This window comes from Gymnoscopelus microlampas (assembly GCF_963454915.1).
Source record: "Gymnoscopelus microlampas genome assembly, chromosome: 4".
NCBI lineage: Eukaryota > Metazoa > Chordata > Actinopteri > Myctophiformes > Myctophidae > Gymnoscopelus > Gymnoscopelus microlampas.
The window spans coordinates 54,385,717-54,410,736 of record NC_139941.1 but is presented as its reverse complement, the minus strand read 5'-3'; the positions used below and the strand labels follow the sequence as shown (position 1 = coordinate 54,410,736).

Below are 25,020 nucleotides of genomic sequence, written 5' to 3'. Positions count from 1 at the left end.
TAAAGCTTTTCATAGATGTTGGATTCATGTTAATATGTATTTTCAGACATTTAACGACTTAAACCGTCAATACTTAGTAAACTAAGTATTGACGATACAGAGTCCCCATGGACTCTGTACTTGGTCTGCTCTTTTTTCCCCTCTTCTTCCCCTCAACGCCTCGCGCTGCGAGGCGTTGTGAGCTTGTAGATCGGCTATTTTCGGCTAAAGTTGTCCTTTAGAATAGGGATGCTAGGGTTCAAGTGGTAAAAAACAAATGATCCTATAATGCAGAGATTTGGCTGTAGCAACTCTGAGGACCCCCTAGGGGTCCCGGACCCCCTGTTGAAGACCCCTGACTTAACGGGCTAACCCGTGTGTTTTTTTCCCTCCTCTATGTATCTTAACAGAAGAAAGGAGTGAAGGCAGTCAATGACTTAAAGGGCTAATCCATGTGTTTTTTCTTCTCCTCTATGTATGTTAACAGAAGAAAGGAGTGAAGAGGAAAGCTGACACCACCACGCCCACCACGTCGGCCATCTCGGCGGGGAGGGCGGACTCCCCGTCGTCCAATCAGGACGGAGCCAAGCCGGTGAAACGCCGAGAGACGTCGTCCCGTCCCGCCAAGACCAACAAGAAGGAGGGCTCCTCCTCCTCCGGGGGAGGGGGGGGGCTGGGCGGGCTGGGGGCGGCCGAGGAGGGCCTGGGGGAGGCCGTGGTAGGAGGAGGAGGAGCAGTGGGAGGAGGAGGGGGAGGAGGGAGGAAGGGCGTGAAGCTGGGCGAGCAGATGAAGCACTGTGACACCATCCTGAAGGAGATGCTGTCCAAGAAGCACGCGGCGTACGCCTGGCCCTTCTACAAGCCTGTGGACGCCCAGGCCCTGGAGCTCCACGACTACCATGACATCATCAAACACCCCATGGACCTGAGCTCTGTCAGGGTATTTAACCATTTATTAATTCCTTATTAAACATTCTTTTTTTTTTTCTCCTAAATTTTATCCCACGATTTTTGTAACCCATTTTTAACCCAGTTCCAATTGCCTAAGCTGTAATCCTGGGTGCTACTCTCCCTCTACCAGCCTAGGGAGAGCCCAGAACGGAGCTGTTTCCCCGGTAGGACGTAGCGCGTGGAAGGAACACGTTATGCCAACCAGTTCCTTTCCCCTCTCCATTTTGTTTACATTTTCCCACAGCAGTGCCTCTGTCTCCTCCCCTTTTTTGCCAGTTAATTTTGTCACCCATTTGTACCAAAGAGCACCTTGTTGGGGATTTTTACTCCTTTCTCTCTTTCTTCTACACGTTTTGTATTGCATTTGTATCGTATGTATTATAATGTATTACCGATGAATTGAGTTCAATGCACCACAATGAAAACAAGCCCCCCTGGGGCTTTTTGTGTTTAACAAAGTATTCAATCACTTTGTAGAAAAAGATGGACGGCAGAGAGTACACGGACCCTCAGAGCTTCGCCACAGACGTCCGGTTAATGTTCTCCAACTGCTACAAATACAACCCACCCGACCATGAGGTGGTCGCTATGGCCAGGAAACTACAGGTAACTACACCCAAACACTACAGCTAACTACTTCTAAAGCTACAGGTAACTACACCCAAACACTACAGCTAACTACTTCTAAAACTACAGGTAACTACACCCAAACACTACAGCTAACCACTTCTAAAACTACAGGTAGCTACACCCAAACACTACAGCTAACCACTTCTAAAACTACAGGTAACTACACCCAAACACTACAGCTAACCACTTCTAAAACTACAGGTAAATACACCCAAACACTACAGCTAACCACTTCTAAAACTACAGGTAACTACACCCAAACACTACAGCTAACTACTTCTGAAACTACAGGTAACTACACCCAAACACTACAGCGAACTACTTCTAAAACTACAGGTAACTACACCCAAACACTACTGCTAACCACTTCTAAAACTACAGGTAACTACACCCAAACACTACAGCTAACTACTTCTAAAGCTACAGGTAACTGCACCCAAACACTACAGCTAACCACTTCTAAAACTGCAGCTAACTACTTCTAAAACTACAGCTAACTACACTCAAAAACTACAGCTAACTACTTCTAAAACTACAGCTAACTAATTCTAAAACTACAGCTAACTACTTCTAAAACTACAGGTAACTACACTCAAAAACTACAGCTAACTACTTCTAAAACTACAGCTAACTACTTCTAAAACTACAGCTAACTACTTCTAAAACTACAGCCAACTACACTCAAACACTACAGCTAACTACTTCTAAAACTACAGCTAACTACACTCAAAAACTACAGCTAACCACTTCTAAAAGTACAGGTATCTACATCCAAAAACTACAGCTAACTACACTCGAACACTACAGCTAACTAATTCTAAAACTACAGCTAACTACACTCAAAAACTACAGCTAACTAATTCTAAAACTACAGCCAACTGCACTCAAACACTACAGCTAACTACTTCTAAAACTACAGTTAACTACTTCTAAAACTACAGCTAACCACTTCTAAAAGTACAGGTAACTACACCCAAAAACTACAGCTAACTACACCAAACAAAAACTACAGTTAACTAAAGTTAGCTGTAGTGACAAATTACAGGTAACCACACCTTAAACTATATGTACAATTACAGGTAACTACACCGGCCTAAAGCTTAGACAACATGTACAATTACAGCTAACTACACCTTAAACTACAATTAACTGCACCTAAAACTACAGTTAATTACACCTAAAACTAGATCTAAAAATACAGTTGACTGCGCCAAAAACTGCATCTAAAACTACAGTTAACTACACCAAAAAACAAAATCTAAAACTACAGCTAACCTACACAGCGTGCCGTGTTCTAATGTCCAATGTTTTTAAAATAGCAGATATACAAGCTCAGATATTTTTGGCTAATGACACTGGGTTTCAAGTGGTTATTAATGCCTATCAAACTGTGGACTGGAGAATCACTGATCTAACACACCTGTCTGTCTGTCTGTCTGTCTGTCTGTCTGTCTGTCTGTCTGTCTGTCTGCAGGACGTGTTTGAGATGCGTTTCGCTAAGATACCAGACGAGGGTTCTGAGGCCTCGGTTCCGTCTACAACGCCATTGGTCAGTAAAAGCACCGCCTCCTCTGACAGTAGCAACAATTCCTCCTCCGACGAATCGTCAGACTCTGAGGAGGAACGGGCCACACGGTTGGCCGAGCTGCAGGAACAGGTTGGTTGCTATCGACCAATCGACCGAGTTTCTAAGCCCCCCCCCCCCGACAGAGCAGCCAATCGAATTACGGGTGATGTCACCACCATTGTAGGTCGTGTAGGTCATGTAGCGTGAATGAGATATTCTCTCTATTTGAGTTATTAGTATGAAAATATGTTTATTATTAGACCTAATAATTACATCATCGTCTTATTTGAGATAATCGCAATTATTTTTGCCGAATCGTCATACTCGTTCCCTTGAAAAATGTTCATACGTTTTCAAATATATAAAAAAAAAAGCAGGAATAGCAGATCTACAAACTTACGTGTCACTTTGTGACGCTCTGTTGTGATATTGTTCTGATATTGTCCTTCTAATACGTGAGGGGGACTATTTTCATTTTTTTAATTTTATTTTCATTTTTTCCCCAAAAGATTATAAAACATTAATGAAAAAGTAATAGAAAAAACATGGCCCCACACGCATTAGATTTTGGTTCTCAAAGGGGGGTCTGGGGACCCCCAGGGGTCCTTGAGGGAGTTCCAGGGGGTCCCCAGCTAAATGATTTTATGAACCAAATGGACCCTTAAGAGTACAAATGGAACCAAATGGACCCTAACGGGTCCATTTGGTTCCATTTGTACACTCTCAGAGTTAAATTAACATTGATTTGACTATTTAAATTGGGGTCCCAGAGATAGAAATGCCATTACCTGGGGGTCCGTAGCCTAAATGCATGTCAAACTGGGCGTCCTTGAAATTAAAATGGTTGAGATTCACTGCTAGAGCCGTAAACAATCTTCTCTTATGGGCGTCCCTGGCATATCTTTTCAAATGGGGGGTCATCGGGCTAATAAGTGTCAATTTGGGGGCCCTTGACATGAAAAAGTTTGAGAACCACATGCATTAGAAGGACAATATCAGTCACCAGAACCAAGGACGGGCGTTTTAAATAAATCTAACAATGGTTAAAATGGGAGTTTGAAGTTGCAGTGGGTTTGTATAGGAAGGGGGCGTGGCTGATAAAATGAATATCACATAATAGAGTACAGAAGTCCTGACGTCACTCGTTCATCCCCTGGTTCCTAAAGTAATGTCTCTATGGAGAATAACAATCGGTCATCTTAGAATCGTCTCATATAAGAATTAGGGTCCAAAAATAAACAAACTGTCTCTGCGATATTATCAGGGAGGAGGCTCTGTATCGTTTATGATAGTCAGTCACTTATATTTGATACAGGCGGTTTCTGGCGAAAACGTAACTAATTCGGTGGAAGTAACATTATCGTTTTCTCACCGTCAGTTGATGCTTCATATCCATAAGAGTCAAACCGCCGGGATCGTTTGTTTATTTTTGGAACGCAGTTCTTATTTGACGCGATATTAAACACGTCTATGGGGATTCAGAAAGGGCGGGAAAAAAAACGCGACCCAGGTAGGATGTGTAAATTACGTCAGACTTCGGTGCTCTATAAGTAGACATAAATATTACCCCCAGACGTGTCTGAACGTGAAATACCCCTTTAAGTTATGTGTCACATCCGTCCTGTACCAACCCAACCCTAAAAGGCTAAACTAGATTTTCAATACATTTTTGTTCAATGCCAAAAAAAAACACACAATTAAATCGTTAAGCGCCCCAATTTATCTGTATGACAGTTAAGCGTCAACTTAAATCTATTTGTTAACGGTGACATCCCTTATTTATTATTACTAGTATTGTTGTGTGTTTTATTCTATTATTATTTGTAGTTGAAGGCGGTCCATGAGCAGCTGGCTGTCCTCTCTCAGGCTCCCGTCAGCAAACCAAAGAAGAAGAAGGAGAAGAGGGACAAGGAGAAGAAGAAGGAGAAGGACAACAAAGGAAACAACAAAGGAAAGACCACGGCGACGGGGGCGGACGACGACAAGAAGGCCAAGGCCAACGCCGCCCAGCAGCCCAACAAGCCGGCCAATCAGAAGAAAGCCCCGGCCAGGAAAGCCAACAGCACGGTGACGGCCACCAGGTAAGCAACCCAGAGCCATAGAGAGAGAGAGTTACCACACGCTTTGATCACCAGGTAAAAAACCCAGAGCCATAGAGAGAGAGAGTTACCACACGCTTTGATCACCAGGTAAAACCCAGACCCATAGAGAGAGAGAGTTACCACACGCTTTGATGGGCTATAGTGACATCACTGTATAGCCCATCAAGTGACATCACCACTATAAGTGATAGATACCTAGATACCTGAGTAAAGTTCAAAGTGAACTTTACTCAGGTATCTAGTTTGTCTGAGCCTGTGTTATAAAAAAGAAACTGATGAAGTTTGTGTTCTAAAACTCAAGCGTTGAAAATCGGAGAAAGTGGACGTTTTCAAAACGTTTTGGCCGTTATCACTGATCAACGCAAGATCCAAGATCTGGTCAAAAAGAATGTATAATAGCTCCGTGACCCAGGGAGATCTTGCAACGCATTGTGAGCTTGTAGATCTGCCGTTTTCACTAGTTTGGTTCCCGGGCAAACGTCTAATTTCACTGCTAATTACACTGGAACCACTGCTCAATAATAATGTTGTAACATTAACACTGCCACAGACACACACTGTAGGGTTGGGAACCGGATCCAACATGAATAGAACCAGAACCGTTTCCCAAACGTTTTTTTTTATCACACTGTCAGAGCTGGTTATGTGGACTCTACGTTTGCTATGCAATTACAATACGGGTAGTTATGTAGCGCTATGTTGGATCTCTCCCCTTTGTGACTGCCATAAATCCCTGCGTGGCCCGCCTTTCCGCCTTTCCACCTCTTCCTTCCCTCGGCGCGAGGGCATCAGTAAGATAGACTTGAGCTCTACGTGAAGGTAAGCTCTGTGTGCAGAAGTAAACTCGCAGCTATTCAAATAGCTTGGCGGAGCTAGCTCCACCTTTTCTGAGTGATTCTGCTTCACCCGCTCGGCTTGGCTTGGTGCCATCTCGTTCAGGGTTTGTGTCGTTTTGATGGTTTGCAGGTTTATTCGACGTGTACGTACGTACGTACGTACGTACAGGCGACACACGGTCTGGTCAAACCTGTGTTGTTGTGGCGTGGAGGGTTTTCCTTGTCTTTTGTGTTTTCTGAAAACCCTCCCGTTTGTTTTCAGTGTGGGGACGGCACCTATCCTGTAACAAGAAACTGTGTGTAGGCTTAGCGGCTGGTTAGCTTAGCGGCTAGCAGTTTTTCCACGGAGTGGGAACGCACATGTCTACGCGCGTGTGTTAATTACGAACTCGTGGAGCTGGTTGTGAGATCCCTTCAACCTTAGCGAGTGATCTGACCGCTAGTAGTGTGCATGTTTTTAGCTTGTTGGCCTTGTGCGTTCACGCGAAACGGGTCTGAGCTCTCTCGACCTAGCGACAGCATTCATTCGATTGTAAAGCACACTATGTCGTCCCTGTCTACGGCCACGGGTCAGACGTGCGGGTCAGAGACAAAATACATACAGAGAAGTGTGGGAAATATACACAGGGGTTTTACACTGTTGCTTTTTTCCACGCTTTGCCAGCCTTTTTCATGTGGATACATGGCTCGGCGTGCATTGTATCATAAGGGCTTTTACCTGCCTGGGTTGGTTCTGTCTTCACCTGGTATAGGGCTGGGAGCTAACAAACGAGTGTGAGTGTTGGATCACAGTGTTTTTTGCCCCCATGTAGCGGAGCTATATTGGGAGGGCCTGGTAAGTATAAAATGTATACACAGTTTTTCCCACGATTATTGCAAGCCCTGACATTGCAAATCACTTGAGGGCCAGTTGCACCACCTCATACTAAGTTCAAACTCAGCCTAGTTATAGCTTAACCCATTCAATCCGGGGACGCATCTGTCATTTTAGATTTATTTGGCTGTTCAAAAATAGCAGATATACAAGCTCCGAGTGCCGCACTATGAAAAATCGTGAACATTTGTGCAAATCTTTGAATATATATATATGTATATAATTCAAATCTTTGCTTCTGGGGGCCCCTGGAACAAAAATGTTACAAATGTTAAACATTTTTTTATAAATATATATTTAAAGATTTGCGCAAATGTTCAGGTTTTTTTTTTTTAAATAGCTGATCTACAAGCTCATAGCTATGAGCTTGTAGATCTGCTATTTTTGTATTGCCAAATACATCTAAAAATAACACAGATACTTTCCTGGTCTAAATGGCTTTTTTTTAGAAGCCATTTAAGCTATAACTAGGCTAAGTTTGAACTTAGTGTGAGGTGGTGCAACTGGCTCTTGGTGTGTATTATAGCAATATGTCTTTTTACTGTGTGGTTTGCAATGTTGTCAGGTTGTCCCGCAGTGGACGCGCATGACGCCTGTATGCAATGTCTTGGACTGGACCATGCACGCGTGGCGTCATAGGGCATATCTGTGTGACATGCTTGGGGAACGAATCTGTACGGCTCGATTCGAAAGAATGACGGCCTTGGCCGCGCAGAGGCCTCGGGATGACCGCTTCGAGTACGGTGGGCCATCGGTATCGACGGCGAGGTCCCCCCCCCCCCCCCCCCCCAGGCCGCTCTCGCTGCCCCTCCTCCAAAACGTTGTGCAGTTCTTCTGGTGTCTCTGTCTTCCCAGGGGCTTCAGGTTCTGAACTACCTGGACGACTGACTGGTTGGTTTGTGCTCCTTCAAGAGAACAGGTCGTCAAGGACACAGGGTTCTGTTGAGCTATGGCTGGGGAGACTCATGTTCGCCCGCGCTGAATAACATTCTTTATTAATAGAATTAATTCATTCTTATTTTTTCCCTCAAAATATTAAGGAGTTGGTGTGATGATGGAAAACACAACTGCATTAAGCTATTGTTAGTCCCATTTATTCAACATTGTGTTAAGCTTTGTACCACTGTACCAGTAGTCCATGAGCCAGACAAGATTTCATTATCGAAAGAGTGGGCAAAAACAAACCTATATTAAATTGTCCATAGGGTCAATACGAGTAAATAAATATATGATAACCTCTCCACAGGAGTAGCTTTTTCATGGTTATCACACATTTTGTTATTTTCCCCATATGTCAGGTGAAAAAATGACAAAATGTTAAAAAGAGTTATCATAATGAAACTTCCTGAGTTGATTACTTACATGAAGACAATGATTTATCGTATTACAAGTTTTCTGAAATTGTATATTTAAATATGCAAATTAGGCATTTAGTCCATGAGCCAGAGCCCCAAAATTGAGCCAGATATTGAATATTCCCTCGTTAAAAACCTTTGACTCCAACATCTTAACAAAATGAAATAATTATGTTGACTCTGGCTTTGTCCAATGTTCCAATGTTGATTCTGGAAAGTTACGCAAATTTGGGCATATTTTACTAATGCCTAATTTGCATATTTAAATATACAATTTCAGAAAACTTGTATACGATAAATCATTGTCTTCATGTAAGTAATCAACTCAGGAAGTTTCATTATGATAACTCTTTTTAACATTTTGTCATTTTTTTCACCTGTCATGTACGTATGGAGAAAATAACAAAATGTGTGATAACCATGAAAAAGCTACTCCTGTGGAAAGGTTATCATATATTTATTTACTCGTATTGACCCTATGAACAATTTAATATAGGTTTGGTTTTGCCGACTCTTTCGATAATCATTGCTCAATTTTGGGGCTCTGGCTCATGGACTACAGTGTTAGATTTTATTTTTAAATGTTAGTCCAGTTTCAATCGCCCTTGTTGGTTTTCATCATATTTAGTCAAACTCATCCTGTCTTTATTTAGTCAAGTTTTAGTGGACTAAAAGTCGAGCATTTTAGTCTTTATCTTAGTCCAACAAAGCATTAAGTATTTACTATTTAGTTTCGTTTCAGTCAACAAAAACGGTTTACATTTTACAAGACTCGGCTTTCAGGCTTTTGAAAACAAAAACTGCACAGGGCAACTGTAATGGCGGAAATACCAGATCTATAAACTCACAGTGCCTTGTTGGCATGGCGACACGTTGTGAGCTTGTAGATCTGCTGTTGTTGGGGAAATGTTTGAAAATGTACGAACATTTTAGAACATGGAAAGCCGATAATGTCGATTATGCAAAAACATAATCTGGTTATCTCAAAGAATCACGAACAATTAGGAGATTCGGTCATTCATTCATTAAACACAAGTCTTTGAGACAGACAGACAGACAGACAGGCAGGCAGGCAGGCAGGCAGGCAGGCAGCCATTCATTCAGACAGACAGACAGGTGTTGAGACAGTCAGACAGGTGTTGAGACAGTCACAGAGCGGTGTGTCTTCTGCTGTCCCCTCCCCCCCCCTCCCCCAGACAACCCAAAAAGGGCGGTTCCAAGGCAGGGGGCGGTCCGGCCAACGGCGAGGAGGGGGAGGAGCCTTCGCTGCCGATGTCGTACGACGAGAAGCGGCAGCTGAGTCTGGACATCAACCGCCTGCCGGGCGAGAAGCTGGGCCGCGTGGTGCACATCATACAGTCCCGAGAGCCCTCCCTGAGGGACTCCAACCCCGACGAGATCGAGATCGACTTCGAGACGCTCAAGCCCTCCACGCTCCGGGAACTGGAGCGCTACGTCAAGTCCTGTCTGCAGAAGAAACAGAGGAAACTACTGCGTAAGTCCACCTCCTACATCAGGGGGGGTCTTCAACAGGGGGTCCGGGACCCCTAGGGGGTCCTCAGAGCTACTATAGGGGGTCCGCCAACTCTTTGTGTGATAGGATTTAGTTTTTTTTACATTAACCACTTGAACCCTAGAATTCCTTTTCTGAGGGGAACATTAGCCAAAAATAGCAGATCTACAAGCTCTCAACGCCTCGCGCTGCGAGGCGTTGAGAGCTTGTAGATCGGCTATTTTCGGCAAAGAGGCTATAGGTGTAGAGGGAAAAAAGAGCAGACTAAGTAAAAAAAAAACTTTAATCTGAAACACAATTTTATACAATATAGAGTAGGGGGTCCCTGCTTCATCTCTCTCTCAGCTAGGGGGTCCTTGGCCTGAAAACGTTGAAGACCCCTGTCCTACATCAGTGGTTTTTCAACCATTTTCATATCAAGGTCCATTATTTATTCAGCATTTGAGCCACGGAACCAGCGTTTGATGAGATTTAGACCCTCAGAACTCTCAAAACTTGCAATATTTTGTTATCGTTGGATAAGATTTTGTCCACAGTTGTATGCTGTATTGACGTTGGTACCAATAGGAGAGATAACAGGCAAACGTTGATCAAAATAACAATTCTTTAATTAAGTAATGCAGATGTTTAACAATCATTTAACACTTGAGAGTGTAAAATGAAACCATTTGGTTTCATTTTACGCTCTCAAGAGTTAATGATCTACCTAATAAGGGTCCATTTGGTTACCAACTCTCCATCATTTAGCTGGGAACCACCTGGAACCTCCTCAAGGACCACTGGTGGTTGAGTTAGTGGACCTAGATGTATTTTGGCCGTGATGGCGTCGTATAATGACACTGATTTACACTTTTGGCCCGTTTTGAACAAAATGCCTCAAATCATGAATGCAGCCGGTCCGATTGCTGGGAAAATGTGCCCCCATATTCCCACCAGGCCAAGGAAGAACATCCTTCATCCCAAACGTTCATTCATCCCTATAACGGCCGATCTACACCAGACTTCTCAAAGCACGCGTGGCGTGTACAGCGCGTTTGTATCGATGATAGCGGCTACACCAGGCGCGCGGATACGCGAGTCCCGCAATACGCAGGCTTTAGAATAGGACTGGATCTAAAAGTGCGCGTGTGCGTATATGCACGTGTGTGCGAGAATTCTCTGCTGTAGATCAGCCTTAACTCTTGAACCGTGGGTCATACAATCAACATATGTGACGCAATTTATAGGCCAGATTACATGTTCTGCCACAGTTTGTTTCGTTCAAAACACACTTTTTGCCACTACTACACAAATGCTGTCCAAAACTCAAAGAAATACACATTATCTCTGGGGTCATGTGATCAAGACGCATGAGTCCCATCTTTCAGATCCCCGTTCCAGTTGGCTAAGACTGCCTTCCAAAGTGTGTGGGCCCTGGGCAGGCAACCCGGCCTGGCGGAGATAATTACTATTATTATAAATTCGACTTCATGTGTCTCATGCACCATCTGTTTCTCTCTCTCTCTCTCTCTCTCTCTCTCTCTCTGTCTCTCTCTCTCTCTCTCTCTGTGTAACAGAGAAGGCAGCAGGAGGCGGGTCCGGGGGTGGAGCTAGTCGTTTGAGTGGCAGCTCATCTTCCTCCTCTGACTCCTCCTCTACTGGAAGCTCCTCCTCCTCCGACTCAGACTGAACACACACACATACACACACACACACAAACACAAACACACTTACACACACACACACACACACACACACACACACACACACACACACACACACACACACACACACACATAAACGTCAACCCGGGAACACACACTCTTCATATAAATTATATCCTGTCTCACACACACACTCATTTACATCCAATGAATAATCATAGATCTGATATAAAATATACATATGTGTGTATATATATATATATATATATTTGTGTATGTATATATATATACACATTATATTTGCGTGTGAACACACATGTATGACAGACAAACACTGAATGTTTCTTTGACACAGACACACACACACACACACACACACACACACACACACACAGACTATGTAAATATTGGGAGCTGTTTATTTTAGCTACTAGTTGGTGGTTGTGGAGGACTACAGACAGACAGGAAAGCAACGACAATACAACCACAGAAGAAGACTGGATCCCGACGTATTAAAAAAAACATATGAGGATGTTGATGACAACCGTTAGACAGACAGACAGACATGCAGACAGACAGACAGGCAGCTGTCTGTCCGTCTGTCTGTTTGTGTCATTTTAGGAAACCTTCTGAACACTGAGCTCTGTTGCCGTAGAAACGAAGGCTTTTCCATGTTCTTCTGGGCTGGCCACAGCTTGACCTTTTGACCTCTGTCAACATTCCACAAAACGTCTGCAATGCATCATGGGAGAAGACGCAGCCCCGCCTTGGATCAACGCCGTCACAGATTTATGTGTTTCATCCATTCTGACGTTTGTTTGTTTTTGTGAACCGCACGGAACCGGATCCAACGTTGAGGAACCCGGGATAGGGTTCTATCACATGTTCCAACCGGTTTAGATCACGCTGCCAGAGCTGGTTATGTGGACTTCACATCTGATGGTGGTTCTCAAACTTTTTAAATTTCAAGGACCACCATAACTCTGAGAGTGTACAAATGGAACCAAATGGACCCGTAAGGGTCCATTTGGTTCCATTTGTACACTCTCAGAGTTACAGACCTGTAAGGGTCCATTTGTACACTCTCAGAGTTACAGACCTGTAAGGGTCCATTTGTACACTCTCAGAGTTACATACTTATAAGGGTCCATTTGGAACCCCTTGTAGGAATCATGAAAGGGAACCGTTAAGGAATAGGAACCGTTGAGATGGAATCGTTAAGGAACCGTTAAATCCTACAGGATCCCACCCCTAGTAGTGACGGTTCCTTGGTGACTTTTTGCCCAAATAAGTGTTTTTGGAGTTCCAAGCGCGTACATCTCCATAATAAATGTACCAAATTCAAAACATAAAGCGCTTCACCTCAAAGCCACGGATGTTAACCCCACCATATGGGCCCTTTAATGTTCCGTTAATACTTCGTGTTGTTTAATAAATAAAAAAGTGTTTTGCAACCGTCTGTGCTCTAAATGCCGTTGTATTTCCTGGTTTTCCATGGACTGTAATACCGGCTTTCACCTGCTGCAAACAGCGCCACTTTGAGGAATACAGTGAACCTCCAGGCACAGAACCGTTGTGAAACGCTTCATTATTAAACACAGAATGTTAACAGAACCCAAAGGGCCCGTATGGTTGGATACGTGTAGCTAAAGCGCTTTATATTTAGAATTGTGTACAATTATGGAGAGGCACTGGCCTTTTAACTCCAAAACACTATTTCAGGGGGGAAAGTCACCAAGGATCGTCATTGATGCACAAATGTCAGAATAATGGATGGAATTAATCGGGACAGTCTTGATCCGAGGCTAGCACCCCCCCCCCCCCCCCCTCCCCGCCAAAAGCATCTCTGAACACACACCCTGCGGTAGGCCTGAGTATAGTAGTAAACAAACTCATCCTGCTGTAGGCCAGGGTTTGGTAAACAAACTCATCCTGCTCTAGGCCAGCGTTTAGTAAACAAACTCACCCTGCGGTAGGCCTGAGTTTAGTAAACAAACTCACCCTGCGGTAGGCCTGAGTTTAGTAAACAAACTCACCCTGCGGTAGGCCTGAGTTTAGTAAACAAACTCACTTGAGTTTAGTAAACAAACTCACCTGAGTTTAGTAAACAAACTCACCTTGGTTTAGGCCTGAGTTTAGTAAACAAACGCACCCTGCTGTAGGCCAGATTTTAGTAAACAAACTCACTCTGCTGTAGGCCGAACCAACAGCTTCCTGGAAGGAGATGGAATTTTTTTTTTCTTTCTTTCTTTTCCTCCCCAACACTACGGTTTTTCCTTTTTTTTTTCTCATTTAGTTTATTATTATTTTTATTTTTATTTCCAGGTTGTGTGTTGATACTCGTTTTGTCTGATATGAAATAAATCTTTGTTCCACAGCCTTGCCCCGCCCCCATAAAAAAAAAGAAAAGAAAAAAAAAAGAAAACAACACTCACTCATATACTGTAACTGTACGCTCTGTCCTACAAATACATCAAATACATATCTATAAATACTCCCCAAATGATAAACTATCTGTAACCATTGTAGTAGGGCCGGGGCGATACGACTTCAAATCAACTTGACTATTATTTCATTTGTTGTCATTTCTTGTGAGTGAAAATAGCAGATCTACAAGCTCACAACGCATGGCAATGCATTGTGAGCTTTTAAAATTGGCTATTTCCACTTTTTTTTTCTTTTTACTCCACCATTGTACAAGGAACTATTAAGTGGTTCATCAGACTAATCATTCAGAGTCAATTTGTTGATGTAAGAAATGTAAAAGATATTTACATATATATATATATATATATGTAAATATATCACAAACAACCTTCTCGATTATTCGATTAACTTACATGAACAAGCCGTCTCTGTCGGGGGGGAACCTCATATGTCCCAAACTGTTCACTTTTCAGGATTCAAATTAAAAACCCGCAAAAGTAGCAGATCTACAAGCTCGAAACGCGTCACTTCGTGCCGCGTTTCGAGCTTGTAGATCTGCCACTTTTGATGCCTTTGTGTGACACTGCAGTATGATCAAAGTAGGGCCGCTAATTTACGGGGAAAAAAACACAAACGGTTCTAATGTGGAGATAAAGAGGTTTCTACACGACGGCGACAGCGGAGATGAAGTAGGTCAGAAGGTTGTAAATTCCGGTTCGGAATGGATATATATATATATTTTTAGGTCAATTTGCCCGGCCCTCTACTCTGTAGGACAGAGCAAAGGAAACGAGGTGTTTAGTTTGAAGAACTGGACACTTTTTATCTCACTGATGGGCTAGTAGACAGACAGACAGACAGACAGATCTTCCTGTGTGAGACGAGCTATTCACCACGTTCAAAAAAACTGTTTTAGTTGATGGTTCAATCAATGCTGATAATAATAATAATAGTTAATTTTTGTATTTTAATAAGAAAGGAAAAAAAATATTTTATGTATCTGCATGCACTCCGACCGTTGTTCTTTCTCTTGCGTATGTTTTTATGTTTGAGCACTGTATAGTAGCTGTATAGTAGCTGTATGGATAGAGTTAGACAGACAGAGAGACAGACAGACGGATGTATGTATGTATGGGGGACAAAAACGCAGGACAGACAGACAGACAATTAAAAAAAAACAAATGAAAGAAAAAAAAAAACAAGTGAATTATTTGATGTAATTTTACTTCTGGGATTCTGTATTTTCTGAGTTCCTTTGTTTTCATAAATAAAAACGTAAATACATAAAAAATAAATGGAGCGTCTGTGACATACCCACAGACACTGATGTGAGTCACACGCACACAGACACTGATGTGAGTCACACGCACAGACACTGATGTGAGTCACACGCACACAGACACACGCACAGACACTGATGTGAGTCACACGCACAGACACTGATGTGAGTCACGCACACAGACACACGCACAGACACTGATGTGAGTCACACGCACACAGACACACGCACAGACACTGATGTGAGTCACACGCACTGCAGACACACGCACAGACACTGATGTGAGTCACACGCACACAGACACTGATGTGAGTCACACGCACACAGACACTGATGTGAGTCACACGCACTGCAGACACACGCACAGACACTGATGTGAGTCACACGCACTGCAGACACACGCACAGACACTGATGTGAGTCACACGCACACAGACACACGCACAGACACTGATGTGAGTCACACGCACTGCAGACACACGCACAGACACTGATGTGAGTCACACGCACTGCAGACACTGATGTGAGTCACACGCACACAGACACTGATGTGAGTCACACGCACTGCAGACACACGCACAGACACTGATGTGAGACACGCACAGACACTGATGTGAGTCACACGCACACAGACACTGATGTGAGTCACACGCACACAGACACACGCACAGACACTGATGTGAGTCACACGCACACAGACACTGATGTGAGTCACACGCACACAGACACTGATGTGAGTCACACGCACACAGACACACGCACAGACACTGATGTGAGTCACACGCACACAGACACTGATGTGAGTCACACGCACACAGACACACGCACAGACACTGATGTGAGTCACACGCACACAGACACACGCACAGACACTGATGTGAGTCACACGCACACAGACACACGCACAGACACTGATGTGAGTCACACGCACACAGACACACGCACAGACACTGATGTGAGGCACACGCACAGACACTGATGTGAGTCACACGCACACAGACACTGATGTGAGTCACACGCACACAGACACACGCACAGACACTGATGTGAGTCACACGCACACAGACACTGATGTGAGTCACACGCACACAGACACACGCACAGACACTGATGTGAGTCACACGCACACAGACACTGATGTGAGTCACACGCACACAGACACACGCACAGACACTGATGTGAGTCACATGCACACAGACACACGCACAGACACTGATGTGAGTCACACGCACACAGACACACGCACAGACACTGATGTGAGTCACACGCACACAGACACACGCACAGACACTGATGTGAGTCACACGCACACAGACACACGCACAGACACTGATGTGAGTCACACGCACACAGACACTGATGTGAGTCACACGCACACAGACACACGCACAGACACTGATGTGAGTCACACGCACACAGACACTGATGTGAGTCACACGCACACAGACACACGCACAGACACTGATGTGAGTCACTCACGCGCACACAGACACACAGACACACAGCGACACGTCGGTGTACCTACCGTATGTATGTCAGTGCTTTTCAAAGGGGGGTCCGGGGACCCCCAGGCACGGTTGCCAGATCTGCTTATTATAATTTCCCCACAAGATTGTATTTGATAATAGCTGATGTACGAGCGATGCGACGCGTTGTGAGCTTGTAGATCGGCTATTTTCAAATAGCTGATGTATATGTTAAAGTGCACATGTGTCCCATAGTCGCTTCTTTTGGCCTGGTTTTCCTAGACCTGGTTGCTTGTTTCTCTCACAGAATCTGGCAACACTGGGCGAGGGCTTGGAGCGCAAAGGGCGTAAGTGAAATTTCCAGAATTTTACAGTACAGCTTTTCCATTGATTGTAATTATTTATTTTCAAACATATTTAAGCAATCTATACCTGATTGTACAGATTAGGCTTCAATTCATGTTTTTCTTTTTTTTTTAATGATTTTATGTTTTTTTATTAAATAATTACAATCGATCAGAAGCTGTCCTGTAAAATGGTGAAAATGTCACTTAGGCCCTTGGCACTACAAGCCCTTGAAGGGTCCCCAGCAAAATGAGTTAAAGGTAGGGTAAGTGATTTGCAATTATTCAAATAACTTCAAAATAGGTCTATGATAGTGCTCGTTACTATAGACTAAGTGTTTGTTCAGTAAAAGGAGTCTCCCATGTCTCTCCAGCTCTTTATTAAACAGAAAATGCATTTTCAATGCTCTCTCCTCCTGATTGGCTTAAAATGTGTCACCTACCTGAAAATGTACTATATTGTGTTTACTAAAGAGCTGGAGAGACACATGTGACCCAACAAACACTCTGTAGCAATGATTACTATCAGAATATTTATGCTAATATAGCATAATATAGTTTAAAAAAAGAATTGTGGACTAATTTGAAATATGTATGACACATATACATATCGTATGGGGGTCCCTGACACTTCATGTGGTGGTCCCTGACACAGGCGCACTAACATACGTCACTCTGCCTGTAAACACTAAGTCTACCAAGGTCCATTTCTGACATGGTGAAATTAGCTGCAATTAGATTTTAACCATTATTACCATTATCTATATTCAAAAATAGCAGATATACAAGCTCATAGCGTGGCACAGAGTGCCACGCCATGAGCTTGTAGATCTGCTGTTTTTTGAAAAACCATGAAAATGTGTGCAAATCTTTGAATATATATATTTTTAAGCGAACATTTGTAACTCAAATATTTGCCTCTGGGGGATTCTACAAATGTCTTCTAAATTGTAACAGTTGTTTTTTTCTGAAACGCATGTTTCTATAATTTCAGTGGTTCTCAAACTTTTTCATGTTAAGGACCCCCCAAAATTATATGTATTTGGCCGTGGACCCCCATCTCAAAATATGTTGTTCCAGGGACCCCCTAGAAACAAAGATTTGAGTTACAAATGTTCGCTTTAAAATGTATATATATTCAAAGATTTGCACAAATTTTCAAGAGTTTTCAAAAATAGCCAAAGTGGTTATATAGATGTGTTCCCGGTTTTAATGGGTTAAATGGGAATGAAACGCTTGGCTGATTTTGTAGTTTTGTTTTCTGATTCAGGATAAAAAACTACAGCAAGGTAAACACACATAACAGGGTGAAGTGGTCCTTTAATGTTTCATAATTCAAGCAGCGCTATGTAACGTTCCTCTTCTACCCCGGATTTGAACCTGTGGCTTCCTGCTTAAGTGCTGATTTTCTTTTCTTTGTTTTACCATTGAGCTAATGCCTGCTTGCTCAGGGGATAAATAGAACCTTGACCAATTAGGTTAAAATTCATGTCAGGCCTCGATCTAAATACGGTCTACCATACAGACAGGACGTACCTTTTATTCATTACAAAAGTTATAGTTACATAAATATGACATTTTTCACCTCCTCTCACATAAACTCCCCCCTGCAGTACCTCCCACTACCCCTAGGGGTACACATACCTCCCATTTGAGAAACACTGGTTTAATACCTGTAGGTAAACATCTGAATAAGGCATTAACATGTCCTTATTTTATTTAATAAGTAAACATCTGAATAGTAAAAGGATCCCTGGCTGATGAGACAAATATGCCTTAATACATTATACTTGTCCTCTATCACTACAATGTCAAATTAAACCTTCAATATTTTATTTATTATAGAAATATGTCATCTTTCACTCAATAGAGGTAATGTCTGTCCCAAGTTGTCATGTGTCCATGTGTGGTTCAGCCCTATGTATGTATTGAATGCATGTGCTAATAAAAAAAACGTAATACTTCCTACGGTTAATATGAGCAACAAATCAATATTTAAAAATGTATTTTTTGCACATGCATTCCATAAGGCTAGACCTAGTGTTGATTTTGACAGCAAATTTTGATTTAGTTTTAGTCATATTCTTTTGAATAAAATTCCATTTAGTTTTAGTCATATTTTAGTCATCTCAAATGTTTTAGTTTTTGTCTAGTTTTAGTCTAGTTTTTTACTAAATATAAGATTATAGTCAACTAAATCTACAGTTGATTTAGTCGACTAAAATGTGTTTTGGCTGTGCCTTGATGGTGTTTTAATGGCTGATTTTACACTCGGTTGCGCTCTGAAAATAGCCGATCTACAAGCTCACGTTGTGAGCTTGTAGATCGGCTATTTTCAGCCCACAACCAAACATAAAATGACTTGTCTTTTAGTTCTACTGGATCTCTTCTCCACTAGACCCTCACTGACATTTGTGTCTAGATTTTTTTTGTTGACGAAATTGTCAATATATTTAGTCTCAGTTTTAGTCATCATAGCTTGGTTTTTAATTTGTTTTCGTCAGTGAAAGAAAGGTAGTTGACTGGCTAGACCACACATGATATCATCAACTTGTGACAGGCATTGACCCTCTTGAGTAAAAGATGTTATGTTTCTAAAATAAATACAATATTTAAGGTGTACCAAAAAAAAGGTTATAGAGGACAATTATAATGTATTAATGTATATTTGGCTTATTAGCCAGGGGTCCTTTTAACGTCCCTTTATAAACTGAATACTTTACTGCTGTTATTGTAGGGGATATTTGCTAAAGCTCTATGTTCTGATAGAGTAACCATTGCCATAGACTATATTGTGATATAGTAACTATTGCCATAGACTAGCTTTTGCACAGTAGCAGCAGGGTGCCTCCTCGTCTCTCCAGATCTCTCCAGTAGTAAACAGAAAATGCATTTCCGGTGTCGGGATACCATTTTCATCCAATCAGGAGAGAGAACTCACAACAGGTTACAGGATAAACAAGTTCAAATTCAAAGTGCGGTGTATTAAAGGAGTAGTTCCAAAAATCACTTGTTTTTTATCTATTACACACCCCATGAAGCCTTGAATTCATGGAGATTTTTTAGTTTTTGATGCTTCCCTCAGCCAATAATTTGCTTGTCAGCAATCAGCATTTTTTCCAAATAGCCGATGTAAAACTTGGTCGCTTCTTTTTGGGCTTCTTCTTGTTTTCAAAGACTTGGTTGCTTGTTTCTCTCGCAAAATGTGGCAACACTGGTCTGCATCCAGGGGCGCCGATTTATGTCCGCGCTATTGGGTGCGTTTTTTGTTACTTTAAAAGCGGTTAATTTGGTACAAAAAATTGTTTTTTATTGTTTTGTGATGAGTTTGTGATAGGTGCTGGTCATTTCCCCTGGGTGCTTTAGCCCCGAGGCACCCACAGTATCGGCGCCCATGTCTACATCAGTGTTTCCCAAACAATGGGTTGGGACTCGGTAAAGTAGTAATATACTGTAGTAGCAATAAAGTAAATATCCCCTTTTTTCCCGTTTGCTACAGTACATTTGTTTAACATTATTTCAAAAGATTAAAAAAACAATGAAAAAAAAACGTAATGAATACATTTAAAAAAACATCAAATACATTGAGAAGTAAACTTTTAAGAAGTAGTGAAAATAGTAGATCTACGACACATTGTGAGCTTGTAGATCTTGCTATTTTTCAATAGTTTGTGAATTTTGTCTTTTGGGCCTTGAGCAAAAAATGTTTGTCGTGTAGATGCTGGATCCACATCCGGGTCCAGGCTGATCCGCTCCGGCTTCCAGCACCAGCAGTGGTCTTGTGGTGTTCAACCCTTTTCATGTCAAGGACCCCCAAATTGACACTTATTAGCCCACGAACTCTTGAAAATCTTCTTATGAATCTTCTAAATCTCCTTAGCAAGCATATCTTTTCAAATGGGGGATTTGAAAAGATATGCCTCATAAGAAGATTCTTCCGGCTCTAGCAGTGATTTTCAACCATTTTAATTTCAAGGACCCCTCCAGTTTGACACGCATTAGGGCTACGGACCCCCATTTAATTAACATTTCTATCTCTGGGACCCCAATTAGTACATTGTAAAATCAATGTTAATTTTACTCTGAGAGTGTACAAATGGAACCAAATGGACCCGTTCCATTTGTACACTCTCAGAGTTACAGACCCATAAGGGTCCATTTGGTTCCTAACTATCTATCATTTAGCTGGGGACCCCCTGGAATCCCTTCAAGGACCACTGGTGGTCCCCGGACCATTGGTTGAGAACCACTGTTCTACATGACAGAACAGATGCTGGATCCAGATCCGGATGCGGGTCCGGGTCCGGGCTGATCCGCTCCGGCCTCCAGGACCCTCCTGTCCCGGACCACCACAGGCTGGTTGCCATAGTTACTGTACAAGGCAGACTGGCTGCGGCTCAGGTAGGAGAGCGGTGGTGCCTCCTGCAGGCGGATAAACGTAACTGTGTTGTTGTGTGTTCACAAAACTGACTGAAATCATGGAGAAAATAATATGTCCTTCGTTTTAGTCTTCGTCAAAAATAGCAGATCTACAAGCTCACAGCACGTTGCGATGCGACGTGCTGTGAGCTTGTAGAGCTGGTATGTTTTCTGACCTTGTTGACTCTCCCCTGACTAATCCATAAATGAAAAGCTAACACAATAAAAACTAAGTGTTTTCTTGCTCACACACACAAAAAACGAATTAAAACTGAAATTGATAAACATCAAAGGTAGCGTAAAGTGATGTTTTTGTGTTAAAACAATATGTTTTTTTTGTTAAAAAGGTTAAATAGATCTATATTGTGATAGTTATCGATTTGTTACTATAGAGTGTTTGTTCAGTAACAGTGTTAAATAGCTCTATATTGTGATAGTAATCATTACTATAGAGTTTTTGTTCAGTAACAGGAGTCTCCATGTCTCTGCAGATCTTTAATAAACAGAAAATACATGTTCAGGTGGGTCGCCACTTTCAGCCAATTGCGTAGGAGAGGCTACCCATAGACCACCGAAGTCCTGACGTCACTCGTTCATCCCCAGGTTCGTAAAGTCATTTCTCTATGGAGAATAACATTGGGTCAGCTTAGAATCGTCTCATATAAGAATTGGGGTCCAAAACTAAACAAACTGTCCTGGCGATATTGTCAGGGAGGAGGTTCTGTATCGTTTATGATAGTCAGTCACTTATATTTGAAACAGTCTGTTTCTGGCGAAAATGTAACTAATTTGGCGGAAGTAACATTATCGTTTTCTCACCGTCAGTTGATGCTTCATATCCATAAGAGTCAAACCACCGGGATAATTTGTTTATTTTTGGAACACAGTTCTTAAATACGTGTATGGGATTCAGAATGGGGGTGGAAAACCGCGAACCAGGTAGACAAACAAAGGATGTGTAAATTACGTCAGACTTCGGTGCTCTATTTATCAGCTTATTTTTTATAGTGTTCCAATTGTACTTGTTTAAATTAATCTGTATCCTGTCTGAGTTCTCTCTCATAAAGAGAGAGATTAAGAGCGTCTGCTAATGCCTAAATTGTTTTAACAAAATACTTTTTGTTTTAACCAAAAAAGTATCACTTTACCCCCTACAGTTAAAATAGAAATAAAAACTGAATGAATCTATAATGAACCTGCATGGTGGCCTGCTGCTGCTGCCAGATCAGCAGAGATGTGTCTCTGTAGCGCAGCCTGGCGAACGCCTCAGACAGAGCCTTGTCTGCCAGGGGGGGCTTGACTGGGACAGGCTGGTCCGTTGGTGGGGGCTTGACTGGAACAGGCTGGTCCATCAGAGTTGGCCTACTGGCACTGGGTGGTCCATCAGAGTTGGCCTACTGGTACTGGGTGGTCCATTAGTCTAGAGCTGGGCGAGCTGGTCTACTGGCACTGGGTCAGGCATGTTGGATGGACCACACACCCCTGACACACTGACAGAGGACAGGATGGATTCAGAACCGCTGGAATAAAGAAATGCCATCATGTGAAAATGAACCAGAAGAAGCACAATTAATAACAATAGTTTTTTTGGTCAAATTAATGTATACATAATATCGTCTCTGTCGGGTAGAAACATTATGTCCAAAACTGTTACTTTTCAGGATTCAAATTCAAAAGTAGCAGATCTACAAGCTCTAAACAAACGGAGCGTGGTTCGTTGTTTAAAAGCGAACATGTTTAAGTCAAATCTTTGCATCCCTGGCACAAAACACATGTCATTTTAGGGGTCCCTAGCTCAAAACAAATCAGGGGTCTGTATCCACCTTGACAACAAGAACCACTGGTAGCCTATAAAAGATGAAAAGTCATTTATATAAAACGTTGTAGTTAGTGTTATTTTCACCTGCAGCAAAACGTGTGAGAAGCTGTTGGTCCTGGCGGAGATAATCTGTTAATAGCCTGTTAGCTTCAGTGTTGCTAACTGTCCAAATGAAGCGCATTTAATGACTCAGACACACAGTGTGTGTCTGCTTCTGATCCACTGAGGCTCCGCTCCATGTTTTGCTTTACAGATGTTATTGTTGTTGTTATTATTCTCCTCTGTCACCATGATGTCATCATGAGGAGGTTGTTTATGCGTCCAATGGCAACGGTGCATCGACTAATACTGTCCGGGTAGGAACGTGAAAAAAGGCAATAAGCGTTCCGGGTTGTCTAACTGTGGAGGAAAGCCTGGTATTCGTTCTATTTCTAGACGCAATACCCTGCTACCCATACTAAATGGTTTATAAACAACATGAACTCTGTAGGGTCATTATAAGTACATTAAGAGATGATAGCCTTTGCATAGAAGTAGCTTTTTATATATTTTTGGGACATTTTGTTATTTTCCTATATAAGCGGTTTTGAATTATTTCCAAAAAGAACACAAACAGCCAATAGCATATTAAAAGTTATGTACCTTGATTTATTGATTTATTGATTGATTGATTGATTGAATATTTTATTAGGTAAAACATGTAAACGGCACAATTACATTTATAATACTTACTTTGTCTAAAAGGGTCCGTCCAAAAAAGTCCTTGCGGTCTTGTTTCCATTGGGGTCCTTGGTATTCAATTCATAGACATACAGCAACCAAACAGTTCAAATATCAACACAAATATACAGAAACAAATAACACTATATGTACAATGAGAACAAAAAATGCAGAAACAAATAATAAAAAAATGTAAAATTTGCATTTCTTTGTACAAAAATCCTATGTACAAAAAAATGGGGGGGGGGGGGGGTCATCTGTCTAAGGGGAAAATGGTACTACCTCCTCCTTTGGCCTCCTGAAAGGTGAGTTTTTAAGGCTGTTTTAAATGAGCCCAGCGAACTGCATTTTTGGAGGAATGGGGTTAGACTATTCCAAACCTTGGTGGCAGTGCTGTAGAATGAGAATTTGCCCATGTTTGTTTTATGGGTGTGTGGTACCAGATCGTTGTTAGTGCTCCCTCTAGTATTGTGACTGTGGGTGTCACTAACCTTTTGGAGGTATTTAGACAGATATGCGGGTATAGGGGGCATTTTGGGCAAATTTGCATTTACAATTTTGAAGACCAGTCCCATTTTGGGTTGTTTAACCCTGCCTTCTACCCTGAGTCAGCCTAGGCTGGCAAAATGAGTGGGAGAGAGGTGGGTCATGGGCCCCAGTCCGAGAAGTAGTCGAATCAGTTTGTTTTGGGAGGTTTGAAGCTTAGTCTTCAGTGACACTGAGGTGTTGGAGTACCAAGAGGTGCAAGCATAGTCAAAAAGGGGCTGAATCAGGGCCCCTGAGAGGGAGGTTGACAAAAGAGGAAACTCTGCCCATAAATCTGGTTCTCTAGTTTACTCTTTTGACCACCTTTGTTGCCATGCTTTCACCTGTCAGGTATTTGTCAAGAATACATCCCAGATAGGTAATCTCTTCTTTGCTAGAGATGATTGTGTCATTGACTTTGAAATCATTTACATTCATTTCTCTGAGGGAATGTTTGGTCCCAAAGAGAATGGATTCAGTTTTTCCAAGGTGTAGTGACAGTTTTTTATCGGTAAGCCAGGTACGGATTTTGGAGAGTTCGGAGCTGAGAGCTTCCTCAACTTGCAACTTGT

General features: G+C 42.2%; 2 protein-coding genes across 3 annotated transcripts in view; one reads left to right on the top strand and one right to left on the bottom strand.

Annotated features, from left to right (window-relative positions):
* The window catches only part of brd3b (bromodomain containing 3b), a 32,471-nt gene extending 20,954 nt beyond the window's left edge, over nucleotides 1-11,517 (top strand). The window contains exons 7-12 of one of the 2 annotated variants that reach the window (XM_084053902.1): nucleotides 467-919; nucleotides 1,408-1,536; nucleotides 3,035-3,217; nucleotides 4,994-5,208; nucleotides 9,491-9,789; nucleotides 11,364-11,517. In XM_084053902.1, the coding sequence (XP_083910028.1) occupies nucleotides 467-919; nucleotides 1,408-1,536; nucleotides 3,035-3,217; nucleotides 4,994-5,208; nucleotides 9,491-9,789; nucleotides 11,364-11,476 (1,392 nt within the window). In that variant the 3' untranslated portion in view covers nucleotides 11,477-11,517. Of the gene's footprint in view, nucleotides 1-466; nucleotides 920-1,407; nucleotides 1,537-3,034; nucleotides 3,218-4,954; nucleotides 5,209-9,490; nucleotides 9,790-11,363 lie in introns of both variants that reach the window. The other variant, XM_084053901.1, reaches the window with a different exon arrangement.
* Nucleotides 11,518-21,219: 9,702 nt separating this feature from the next.
* brd3os (BRD3 opposite strand) lies at nucleotides 21,220-23,449 on the bottom strand (the record flags this gene model as incomplete). The annotated part of the gene is made up of 3 exons (XM_084055085.1): nucleotides 23,288-23,449; nucleotides 22,581-22,904; nucleotides 21,220-21,387 (listed from the first exon to the last, which is right to left on the bottom strand). The coding sequence occupies exons 2-3, from the start codon at nucleotides 22,734-22,736 to the stop codon at nucleotides 21,220-21,222; spliced, it is 324 nt and encodes a 107-aa protein (XP_083911211.1). The 5' UTR covers nucleotides 22,737-22,904; nucleotides 23,288-23,449.
* Between the last annotated feature and the right edge of the window lie 1,571 nt (nucleotides 23,450-25,020).